Source organism: Corvus kubaryi, unplaced genomic scaffold, assembly GCF_017639235.1.
Source record: "Corvus kubaryi isolate FWS band 111438036 unplaced genomic scaffold, C.kubaryi_AGA036_p1.0 37387, whole genome shotgun sequence".
NCBI lineage: Eukaryota > Metazoa > Chordata > Aves > Passeriformes > Corvidae > Corvus > Corvus kubaryi.
The window spans coordinates 15,462,028-15,474,250 of NW_024581129.1; the positions used below are offsets into that span (position 1 = coordinate 15,462,028).

At 52.4% G+C, this 12,223-nt stretch overlaps 1 protein-coding gene across 2 annotated transcripts; it reads right to left on the reverse strand.

The window, feature by feature from the left end:
- Positions 1–465: 465 nt before the first annotated feature.
- LOC121668945 lies at positions 466–12,223 on the reverse strand. Of its 2 annotated transcripts, none has more exons than XM_042037311.1 (4): positions 12,028–12,223; positions 2,265–3,288; positions 1,960–2,132; positions 466–1,265 (listed from the first exon to the last, which is right to left on the reverse strand). In XM_042037311.1, the coding sequence occupies exons 2-4, from the start codon at positions 2,671–2,673 to the stop codon at positions 888–890; spliced, it is 960 nt and encodes a 319-aa protein (XP_041893245.1). In that variant the 5' UTR covers positions 2,674–3,288; positions 12,028–12,223; the 3' UTR covers positions 466–887. The 2 variants fall into 2 exon arrangements, with proteins under 2 accessions (XP_041893245.1, XP_041893247.1); XM_042037313.1 differs by lacking the exon at positions 12,028–12,223 and adding an exon at positions 11,696–12,010.

Sequence of the window (12,223 nt, forward strand, 5' to 3'; positions counted from 1 at the left end):
GCTCTGCAAGAGCAGCTCTGCACCACCAGCAGCCTGCTCTAGGGACAGCCCTTTCTGCTGGGGATCACAACCAGGAGGGTGTCCTGCCCAGGAAAATGGGTTAGAGGAGAGCTGAACACCCACTTAGCTCCTGCCCAGAAGCAACTCTTACTGGTATGGTCCTGCCCATATTTTGCCAGACAGTGGGCAGCAGCAGTACCAGACTCCAGATCTGCTGAGTTTGTGGGCTGGAGGGTGGAATCTGCTCAGTAAAAGATTGTTTCCTACACAGTCTGCTCTATCCCTAACGGTGCAGCAGCTGATGCCAGGCTCCAACAACATCCTTCATGTGTGAAGTGCTGGTCTCACCTCATGGGTTTCCTCACCCTGTGGTTCCATGCATGGTGATAGCGACCCAGACAGATCCAGCCTGCGCACTGGTTGGGTGAGGGGGTAGAGACAACGCAGATACTGATCCCACACTGGTTCTGCACCATGGTGTAGACAGATTTTTACTGAACAAGGTTCTGTGGAGGGGAGGGCAGGATGGATCATCATGGCATTGACCTTCATGAGAAGGAAGCCTCAGGTTTCCTTGGAGTCCCACCTCCCTGCTGTGTCTGTCTTAGCTGCATCTTCTCCTTGCAGGCAACTGCCTTCTGCTGAGGTCCATGGGCCCAGCCAGCTCCAGTGCCAGCCAGGATGAGCAGCACAGGAGGAGCAAGGCCTCAGCCTCTTGTGCCAGGCAGCCCCTTCCAGTCAGCAGGGCTGGGAACATGAGGCACCAGGGACCTTCTCTGCTGGGTGCTGCATGCAATCCTTGGGCAGCCTCTGAGAAATGGTTCTTCGTCCCAGCTCCATCGTGCCATGAGCGCAGCACTGCTGGAGCACACAGGCCTTGCGGGAGCTCAGATCAGCTCCATCTTAAACTGGCTGAAGTTGGCCATGGCAGGTGAGGGCTCGGCCATGCTGCTGAAGGGGCCACAGGGCTGGGTGGCCGGCACAGCACCGTGGCTCACGGTGGAGCTGAGCTGCTGCAGTGTCATCAGCACCTCCTGCTGCAGCCGCTGCTGGTGCTCCTGCTGGCGTTCCAGGCGGCACTGCCGCTCCAGCACCGCCTGCAGGGCCTGGCTCAGCTTCTGCACCTCCATCTGTACAGCATCCAGCTTCTTGGCAATGGCAGGGCAGCTGGGAGCAGTGGGGGGCACTGGTCCGCCCCAAGCAAGGCTGGGATTTCCTGGACCCGCAGGGTTTGGCAGGGCAGTCTGAGTGCTGGCATCTTTGCCCTGGAATAGTGGGAGGCAGGAGAGAAGGGAATGTGAAACATTATCAGCTGCCCATCCAATGGTGTTTAACAAGAGATTTATTCTGCACTTAGCTACAAGGCTCAGAGAAAAGCTCTCAGAGAAAGCCATCACCCTGTTGCAGACCTCTAGACCTCACCATGAGCTGCACCTGAGCCCCACCCAGCCCCTGGTGCACCATGTGCTGTTAGCACGTGCTGATCCATCCTGGGTGATTGCTGCTGAATGGCAGCGGGGCTGCCCGTGCTGATGCCAAGCTTGTGTTTGCTCTCTGGAGGGACAGAAACATCTCCTGGATTTTGCTTTCCAGCCTTGGGTGGCTGGAAGAACCTCCTGAGCTGGTACTGACACCAAGCCTTAAAAAGAGGTTCGTGAGCTGCCGGTTTAGAGGCCAAGCCAGGCAGCAATTGGCATCTCCATGGCCAGCACCTGGCAGCCCATGGCCCCACCCCCACCCAGAGGGGCTTCCCAGATACATCCACCAAGTGCCAGGGTTAGCATTGCTGGCAAGTGCAGCTAGCAGAGGTTGGAGGGCACTCTGGGAGCCTTTCACCCCCAGAAGCCTGCCCCACCACATGGTGTAGATGCAGCAGGGGGTTGTGCAGGGCTGGCCAGATGGCAGCACCGCAGCAGCTCCTGGCCAGAGCACATGGACTCTCCCATCCTGCCATCCTACCTTCTTCTGCAGGAGGATAGCCCTGTCCACAGTCTTCTTTTTCACCATCAGGGCTGAGTTCTGGGTGAGGGGTGTGGCCAGCTGTCCTCGGCTGGGCAATGGCTGGGAGGGGGTGGCCAGGCCCCCCAGAGCAGTCCCCGGAGCCAGGGGTGTGCCTGTGGAGCTGTCATCACCTGCAAGAACAGAGAGAGAAACACCTCAAAACGAGGCCCTTGGGGGGGTCTCCAGTGGGGAATGAGGCCCTTTCCCAAGCCCAGCAGTGGCAGGGAGTGGCCATAATGAACCCCAGCAGGGCCAGGCCTTACCATTCCCAGGGGCCAGCCCCACAGGCAGGGCGTCCCCAAGCTGCCCACCGTCCTTGTAGAGCGAGGCCACACTGACAATCTGGATGCCCTCCTTGGTGTCCTGGCCGCCAGTGGAGCAGGGCGCCCGGCTGCCCGTAGGATCCCCGGTGGGCACTGCAGGGTGCTGGGTGCCCAGCAGCCTGGGGGGCTCAGCCTCATGCCCCTGCAGCGGGGGCCAGGGCTGGTCCCCATCCCAGCCAGCTGCCGCTGATCCCGGCTCCACGCTCTTCCTCTTGAGGAAGAGGTACACGGCCTGCGGCGTCACCCGGATGTCATCCAGCTCCAGCACCTTCTTGATCTTGCGGAAGCTCAGGCCAGCCCTGCGCAGCTCCACGATCCTCCTCTTGGCATGGTCATCCAGCCGGCCCATTGCTGCTGGGACCCTCCTGTGCCCGGCACCTACATGCCTGGAGCGTGGCCGTGGTGGGGACGCTGGCACCCCCCAGGCAGCTCTATGCCCCGTGATGGTGCTCAGGCTCAGCTGGTGCTTGCTGCCAGGCTGCTGGCCCTTGCCCTGTGTCCATGTGGTGCCATCCCCAGCAGTGACACGGTTCCCAGATGGAAAGGGTGAGGGAGGTGGCTCTTCCCACTGGAGTGAATAATGGACAGCCCCAAGCCTGTCCCTCACTCACGCAGAGCCCCTTTAGAGAGAGGGGTCCAGCTCGGTCCCCCAGTCTGCCAAGGGCACAGAGGATGGTGACAGGCTTGGCTCTGCCCAGCGTCCCAAACTGGACATCAATCCCACCCTGCCAGCAGTACAGTGAGGAATCAGAAGCAGTCAGGATCCCGAGCAGCTGCTCAGTGTCCCAGGAAGCCTTGTGCGAGTCCTGGCAAGTGATGGTTTATGGCATGGGGCTGGCAGGACCCCTTTGTGTTTCCCTGGTGGCCCAGAAGGTCACGGCGAGCAGAACTGTAGAAACTCCACGTGGGAACTGCTGGTGCTGCAGAGCCTGCCCTTGGGTCTGGAGACAGCACCGTCCTGTACCTTTGGGAGAAGCAAATGCAACCACTGATACACCCGATGTAAAGAAGGCACAACTGTAACTGTAAGGGCTGCACCTCCTGTGCCTCCCCTCTCACACCAGGCACACGCCTGTACCACACAGGGATATACCTATCTATGTCTATACATGCACGTGTGTGCGTCTACACAACTATGGTGGAGGGTTTTTTCCACTTTCTACCAAATTCCTTAATCTGCAGGCGTTTCTTGGACACTCATTGCTGCAGCTGCTCCCTAAAGGACATACTTTTGGATTTCACTTCACTAAAATAAATGTCTTCCAAGAATTCCCAGAAGGCAGCAAAACACTTTTCCGGTTAGAGACTACCTCAAGTGGCTGCTGCAAAGCAGATGTGATAGAGGAACCTTTTCCAAATCACACTTCCCAAGGCACACGTGGATCTTAAAAAAGATGATAATGTGTTTTGTTGGCCAAGGAGGCACAGAGACTACTGGACATCAGCTTCAGGGAGAAATGGAGTCACTTAATTTGACAGAGGAGTTTGCCCCTCTGCATCTTACTTGTTCCATGGCAAAAGAAAGAGACATTAGCTCCAGAGATGTAGGCTGTACTTTGATCCAGCTCTGTTTATGTCTGAAGGCCCCCCAATGCCCTGCTGTGTGCATTAGGGACCTTGTAGATAAGAACTAGGGGAGTGGATATTGGAAAACAGACATCCTTGGATGCAGACACTACAATTGCAGAGCAAGAACAAAAGGTCAGAAATTTTCAACCTTCCCCATGTCAAGGGAAGATGCTCCAAGGAGACCACCACCTTGAAACTGCAGTTATGAGGAGCTTGAGCCCTGGCAATATACTCTGCCCTCCTCCCAGAGTGTCTCCAGACATGGCTAGAGGACACTGGAGTATCTGAGCAGTTGGTGACAGAAACATATAATTTACATGAATGCCAGGAAAGCCAACAGCCACAGCTGCAGCCTTCACCCAGCCGCCACAGGGAAGATGAGGGGAGCACCTTGGAGAAGCACCAACTTCACACTGCATCTCCTCCAGCTCCCTCTCCACTGAAGATGTTGCTCTCTGTGTACCATCCCCAGGTCCCAAATCCCTCCTTTATCACATGCTCACCAGCTTCAGCCCTCCCCCAGCCCTCCACTGAGGTCCCACCACCCTGCCCTGCTTTCCTGGGCATGGGGAAAGTTCATGGGAGGCACAGACCATCCCTGCCCTGCTAACCCCTGATAAGCTCAGCATTCCCAACTCACAGTGTTCCCCCAGAACCCCCCATTTGTTGGAGGGGCAGCAGGATGAGGAGTATGGCCAGGATGGCTTCAGGGCAGCAGAGCATGGCTGCGGACAGCAGCTGCACGGAGATACCATCAATGCTCAAGGCTTCACCCAGGCTCCTTATCCTTCAAGAACAGCACTTGCCTCTGCAGCAGGGCTTTAAAAAAACATCTATTTACTAATCAGAGGTAGACCAAGACCTGGAAAGCCATTTCAGAGACGATACTGTGAAGAAGGCTGGGGGTCAGAACCCAGCAGGTGAGCAGGAGATGCAGGAGACAAGTGCAGGCAGAAGTACAGGTCAAAATCCAGCTCCAGCCCTGCTCACTTACACCTTGAGGGAAAACAAAGTGCACAACAGCTGCTCTACCCCTGTCAGGTAGGGGAAAAGGGTTACCAGTGAAAGCAACATAAGTGTATTCCATAAAATACAGTATTCCAGCAATTTCCTCCAAATCACAGAATCACAGAATTTCCATCTAGGTTGGAAAATACCTCTGAGATCAAGTGCAACCTTTGACTGATCACCACCTTGTCAATTAGACCATGGCACTAAGTGCCACATCCAGTCTTTTCTTGAACACCTCCAGGGATGGTGACTCCATCACCTCCCTGGGCAGCCCACTCCAATGCCTGACAACCCTTCCTGTGAAGAAATTCTTCCTGATGTCCAACCTGACTCCTCCCCCAGCTCAGCCTGAGGCTATGTCTTTGTCCCATCACTAGCTCACTGGGAGAAGAAGCCTTTCAGGTAGTTGTAGAGAGTGATAAGGTTACCCTTGAGCCTCCTTTTCTCCAGGCTAAACAACCCCAGCTCCCTCAACCATTCCTCATAAGATTTATCCTCTAGACCCTTCCCCAGCTTCACTGCCCTTCTCTGGACTCACTCCAGCACCTCACTGTTTCTCCTGATTTGAGGAATCCAGAATGGTTTGGGTGGGAAGGCACCTTAAAGCTCATCCCATGCCACCCCCTGCCCTGGGCAGGGACACCTTCCACTATCCCAAGCTGCTCCAAGCCCTGTCCAACCTGGCCTTGGGCACTTCCAGGGATCCAGGGGCAGCCACACCTTTTCTGGGAAACCTGTGCCAGGGCCACCCCACCCTCACAGGGAAGAATTTCTTCCTAAAATCCCATCTAAACCTACTCTCTGACAGTTTGAAGCCATTCCCCCTTGTCCTATCTCTACATGTCCTTGTAAAAAGCATCTCTTCATCTTCCTTGGAAGCTCCCTTCAAGTACTGGAAGGCCAAGTCATAAGATCCCACAGTCAGCCTTTGCAACAGCCTGGCCTGGCTCCATCTCTACTTATAACTTCATTTATCCAGGTCTTGCTGCAAACTCACAGTTTTCATGTACTAAATGTGCTCCCCATTTCCACACTGAGTCCATCACCTTCTACTCTTTCTCCCTCTCCAGAGGGTATTTTCCCCAAGGAGCTGCAACCTGTGCTATGCACACACCTTACCAACTCACACATTCACAAACAGAGATGAGACCTTTACACTCACCTGGCCTTCAAGGCATTCTTTACTCTCCAATAATTTTTGCACAAGGAAAAACAAAAATCAATTCAATGAGATGGAAAGATTCAGGGATTTTCCTAGACCTGTGACTGATGGAGTTCCTTTCACTTTCCAGGGCCAGGCTGGGAGTGAGATGGTTGCTCTGAAGGTTTCTTACACCACTCAGGAAAAGTTAATTCCAGTGGTGGTTTTGCAGGAGGATAGGGAAAGGGAGCACATCCATGGAAGAAAATTCACAGCAATTGTGTGAGCTCACCCTCTTCCTCTAACGCTCTCCATTTCTGTGGATATCAGGAACACAGAGACGTTTCGTCTCCTCCAGCAAGTCCCTGAAACAGTCTCATCTGGACTGACTCAGCCTTTGCTATTTCTAAAATAGAGCAGCACCAAAAAGTTGGCTTGGTTTGGCATTTCCATATGAAGACCAGGTGCCATGAGCTGAGGGTGGGCAACAAAAGTCCCCTGTTCCGAAATCCTGCTTGCCTCCACCTCCCTGGCTGTCACACTGTGTCCCAGCCACAGCTGCAAGTCCTTTGGCAAAACCACATTCTGCAGCCATACGTTATTCCCCTGCAAGCTGCAATGGCTCCTCATGGTCTCAAAGTGTCTTCCCCCCACACGCACCCCTTGTGTTTTACAGTGGGATGGGTATCCCAGGGGGAAGACGCAGTGACTGGAATACCCAGCTTACAGTTCCAATCAGAGAGGGCTGTCATGCAGCACCACAGGCTACAAGTTTTGCCCTTTGGTGGGTTGGCTTCCGAGACCTTACACAGCCAGCTGGACATATGCTTTTGTCTGAGCAGATGCATGCCTTGTTATACCACCGTGCCTGCAAAAGGAATTTTGCTCCAGCCTGCCAATTTAGGTGTCTGTCCAAATTTCAGATTAGCCACCCTTTCTTCAGCTGCTGCCGAACACTTGCAATGCCTGAAGTCTTTATGAACTTAGTTGTAGCTGGGAAAGCTCCTTTACCCAGGTATTGCTGCTGGTAATGCTCTATTCCATGATTCTGCATGCAGCTACATCCACAGAAACACAGCCCAGAGCCTGGAGCAGCCTTCTCATCACCGGGATTGTTTCCTTAGTTCCCATACTCTCTGGCCCAGATGGTATTACACACAAAAATGAAACAGCCTCAAGAGAGTAAGAGAAAGAAGGCAGCATGTCCCAGACTTCCTTTCAGAGCAGAGTGGATTTAAGGTCTAAAAAAGAGGAAGAGCATGAATCCAAATTTCCTACAAGTCACGTGATGTAACCACTAGCCTTAGGCCCAGCAGGCTTTTCCTCTGCACAACTTGTTCCTGTGCTCCTGCAAGCCCCCACTCCAGGAGGTGAACCTGAGAGAGAGGAATTCCCCAGTATCCAACCTGCAAGTCCTCGGGGTAGAGCTCCCCCACCTGCCTGCCCATCCATCCCCAGCCACTGCCACCTGTCTCTCCACAGTTCTTCTGAAGCCCTGATTACCTGGCTCTGAATGCCAAATTCCCCAAGACTGAAACATTAGTTGTGTGACCACGGAGTTGGCTCATGTCTGGGAAGATTGACTTCTCCCTTTCGTCTCACAGCTTCTCTTGGACACAGGCAGTTTCACCCTTGAGGGGTACAAGCAAAGCTGCTTCCAGAATTCATGCTGGGGTAAAGCAAGGAAGAGCTAATCCTCCAACAGACATGGCACAGGTAACTGTGCTACCCTGGGGTTGTGTTTTCTCAAAGGCTGTTTTAGCTGCACCACAGCACGCCCATGGCCAGCCTGGCCCACAAGATGGAACAGTCTTGGAAAGATGGAGGTATTTATGTACAGATGGGCTTAACCAGAGCAACAAGCTCCCATCCACCATTTCAGGAGCAGCACAGCCATGGGGCAGCAGGTACAGAGGTGGAGCAACAGGTTTCACCAGAGAGACAAATTGCTGATGCTGAGAACAGATGTGATTGAAGTAGAGGAAGGAGTGAGAGAAGCAAAAGCTGTGACCCACAGGGAGCATGAAGATACAGAGCAAGAAGATACAGCTAATTTCGTCTGATTTCAGCAATTGAAAACAGACACTTTATGTTGTTAACATCCCAAAGCACGTTGAGCTCAAGGGTTTGCTGGGCTGCAGAGAGTGCAGAATTACTCCTGCCCTGAGAAGGTCCATCTAAGATATGATGAACAAAGCTGGATGTGGCTATGTCTCTTTCCTTTCAACTCTCTTTGTGCAAGGCCAGCGTACCAGGGCATGGGAAACAGTTTACCTCATTCACAATGGATTCAGCGTTGCCAAAAGGGGACTGATCCTCATGGACCTTGTAAAAAGACACAAGCCAAATCTGTCAGATCTGGGCCTTGTGACTAATAACAGCTCAACAAGGTTCTCTTGCCCACACTTTCCTTTGCATCTGATTTGCAGACCTCCTTCTCAGACCCCCAGCACACCCTGGGAAGCCGGAGAAGCTGCAAGCAGCTGGGGAGGGACATTCATCCATCTTGTTTGGTATTGTTGTTTTCCCACAGTGTTCTGAACAGCTGCTGCAAAAACTGGCAAGACAAGTCCTTTTTTTTACTCTGCATCAGCTTGGAGGGGAAAAAATTACTAAAATCATCGCCCTGAAGCACAGGGAGGACAGTGCTGGTTTACATGGGATTCAGATATGGATTCAGACAGCAAGTAGTATATCAGTAGAGCAATGGTATTGTGGAAGGAGTGAGTCTGCCAGGAATGCCCAAATCCTCACCCTGTAGAGAACTGTGCTCTGAACACAGCCATGTGTCCATGGGCAGGACAATCCTCCACTGGGCTTCCTGCCCTCCAGATCCTGCTCCAGAGCCTGCCTGGCACAGCTTGGAAGGGATATGGATAGTTCTTGGCTATTCATGCAGAGAACAGTTTTACTGCTGCAGGGATAGACTGGGAAGTCTTGGCTTTGTGGAGACAGGTAATCAGAAAGGGCTCACAGAATCACAGAATATCCCAAGTTGGAAGGGACCCACAAGGATCATCGAGTCCAACTCCTGGTCCTGCACAGGACAGCCCCAAGAATGGCAATGAGCTGGCCAAGGTGGTTCAATGGAACTTAGCTTGGAAGAAGATGAACGGTATTAGGTGTCCAGGGCTGAAATGTTGCCAAAGCAGGAAGATCTGTGCCAGGGAAAAACAGCCATTTCTCCTAGGCTGCAATGTTACTCAGTGCCACTGTTCTGTGGGATTTGCCAAGCCTTATGGAAGCAATAACGTTATCTAACAGCACTGAGTGTAGTGAGGCTGCATCCCACCTTACTTTCTTTGCAAAATTGATGAAGGAGCAGCTGTTATAGGTTTTATTAAAAGGTGATGGGTAAGATAAATTTAGATGGTGCTGCTGCTACCTGAGCCATGGTGGCTCCCCTCTGAAGGGATAACCTCAGAAGAAGATTTTAATCAAGTTGTAGTTCAGACATCAGAATAGCAGAGAGAAAGGGTTGGGTGTCTGGCCCAGGATTTGAAGTGAGCTGTTTAGAGCCCACAGCTTGGTTTGCTCTGTCATCTGCTCTGACAACTGCTTCATTCATTTAGGTTGTGCTTTCAGAGCAGCTGAGGAGCTACCCCTGCCTGGCCACACTTTAAAAATCAGATCCTCACATGGAAAATACAAAAATTTATGGTTCTACTTTAAGATTTGCAGAATGTGAACATTGAAGAAAGCTAGATCTCCACAAGAGTTTTGGGGGTTGCAAAAAAAATTGTGAGTATGATGATACACATAGTTTGCTCTTGCCTCAGACAATGCCACTACAGCCTGGAGGTCACTGGGGAATACGGTATAAAGATATGGTGGGAAGATAAAGAGGGGTGTGTTGGGATGTTCAGGGGCACAGGGTAACAACACTGTGTTAGTGTTGTTAGTACTGTTACCTCATGTTTGAGGGGAGAAAAGGAACAGTATCAGGAATACTGAAAATCCTCCCTAATGATGAAAGGGTCCCAGGCCACACACCACAGAGGAGAGACACTGTGTAAAATCACACTGTTTCATAGCCTTGAACAAAAAGGCTTTGCACTGGATTGACTCTTCCACAGCCCAAAACCCAGAGGTCACCTTCAACATTTTATTACCTGGTCTGACAAACTCAGCACGGTTGTGATGCTGTGTCTGGTAAAGGTCAGGTTTGTATTAAGAAATGATTTGGAGCATCCAAACATGATATTAAGAACTGTGGAGCCACAGCTTGAAGGAACAAGGCGCTTTCACAGAGCACCTGGGAAGGCCTGTGGGAGAGGAACAGGCTGGATTTTGCATCCTGGCTCCAAGATCAATCTCTGCCCTCAGACCGGACAAATTCATCAAAGCGAACTTCAGTATTTAGACAAGAACAATAAATGCCAAGTATCTCACTGCTCTGCCTCTACCTGTGCCTCTCTGTAAAGCATTACGCATTTCGAGTCACTGCTCTCCACAGATACAGCCCTTCCAGCAGAGAGAGCTGCACTGGCTACACCTTGAATTTCTAGTCTTTCACATGCCTGAAGAGGAAACAAAGAAATCAGTGCAAAGTGTAACACGGTGTTTATTCCTTGTGGTGAAACCAGGACATTTGACTAAGTTTAGCATTGAGCAGGTATATTCCTACAGCATCAGGGCATACAGTTGCAGGAAAACAGAGGAAAAGGGGCATCAAGGCACAGTTTTTAAGCTAAAAGCCCTGAAATACACAAATGTATGCACTGACACATGCAGGGGCAGACAGTCCTGAAGTCCTAAACCTGTTCATGGCCTAGCTACCAGTGTGCACTGCAAGAATAGCCTTAGACCTCAAGAGAGGGCCAGATGTTCAGAAACTATGGCAGATGACTCAATAGACCCATAAGTATTTCAGCTAAATTGCTACATTCACACCCTTCTGCAGATTAGAGAGGAACTCCCAAAATCTCCTATTTTTGCTGTTCCAAATCTATATAGCTACTCAACAATGCAGCTATTGGAAATGCTCTCAACTCCCTGCAATGACAACTACGGCTGTTTCTACACATTTGGATGAAAAGTTTCCAAGTCCTCAGAGGACAAATCCCGCAACCTGCAATTCCTCTAAGGAAGTCACACAGACTGTACCCTCTGGAGCCAGACACATGTCTACCCCTACTCTCACAGAGGTGCAGAAGGAGTGACAGTCTGAACAGGGAGGCAGACCAAAGATCTTCCAGCACAGGGAAAATACCAGAATGGCTGTGGGTTGAGCCAGTGCTGCAGTGCAATCCCCACAATGCTAAGCAATGCCTGGTACAGGGTGCTCACACCTCACCATGATAAAGGAATGCCAGTGTTGCCTTGGGCAGAATGACCCACGGGTCACCTGGATCTCCGGGGGCTCAAGGAGAGCTCTCAGCAGTTGCCACCACAAACCCAAAGTCAAGGAACCATTTAGACCCGAACAGGAAGGACAAATGAAGCGCCAGCTGCAAGTCGGTGCCAACACAACGCACAAGCGCCCTCAGCCTCAGGCAGCGTTTACAGACAATTAACCCCAACCCCAGAGGCATCGGAGCCGAGCAGTTCGCCTGCGGAGGTGGCCGTAAACAGCCTGTCCTCAGCAGCAGCCTGGGAGTGCAGGAGGGAAGGGACAGAAAAGCACAGAAGAGCCAAAAGCAGCACTCACAAAGCTCTGTTATTTCCTCTCCTGCTCGTCCACCAACACGTGGGCAGTATCTAAAGGAGTCTGCACTTCATTAGAAAATTGCTGGGCAGGTTTCTGAGCTCAAGAAGCGGCTGGAGGACAGCATTTCAGATCGGGCATGCCACTCCCAGCTCCGACAGCGAACCTCAGCGCCGCACCAGCCCCCGCACGGCCGCGGGCCCCGGAGCCCTGTCCTGCTGCACCCTCCCTGTGCTCGCACCGCTGCCAGGAGCTCCTCTCATCCTTCCCCACGCCACTCTCAGCACCCAAACCAGCTCAATGCACAGAAGCAAACGGGCAGAGCACCCACGTACAGGGACTCCCGACGGCTGCCGGGGTCCTCTCAGGCGACGGCACCAACTCGCGGCCGCGTTCTCCGGCGGCCGGGACCAGCCAGGTGCCAGCGCAGCCCGGCTCTCCCGCAGCCAACTTTCTGGGAGGCGGCTGATTGAAAAGCTTCTGCCGTCTTTGTTTGGCTGGGGCAGAGCCAGCAAGGGCTGCCGGGAAGGT

Coding starts and splice junctions, on each gene's coding strand:
- LOC121668945 (XM_042037311.1), bottom strand. CDS start 2,673: ATGGGCCGGCTGGATGACCATGCCAAGAGGAGGATCGTGGAGCTGCGC. Junction 2,133..2,264: donor GGGGCTGGCCCCTGGGAATG/GTAAGGCCTGGC, acceptor CTGTTCTTGCAG/GTGATGACAGCTCCACAGGC. Junction 1,266..1,959: donor CTATCCTCCTGCAGAAGAAG/GTAGGATGGCAG, acceptor CCACTATTCCAG/GGCAAAGATGCCAGCACTCA.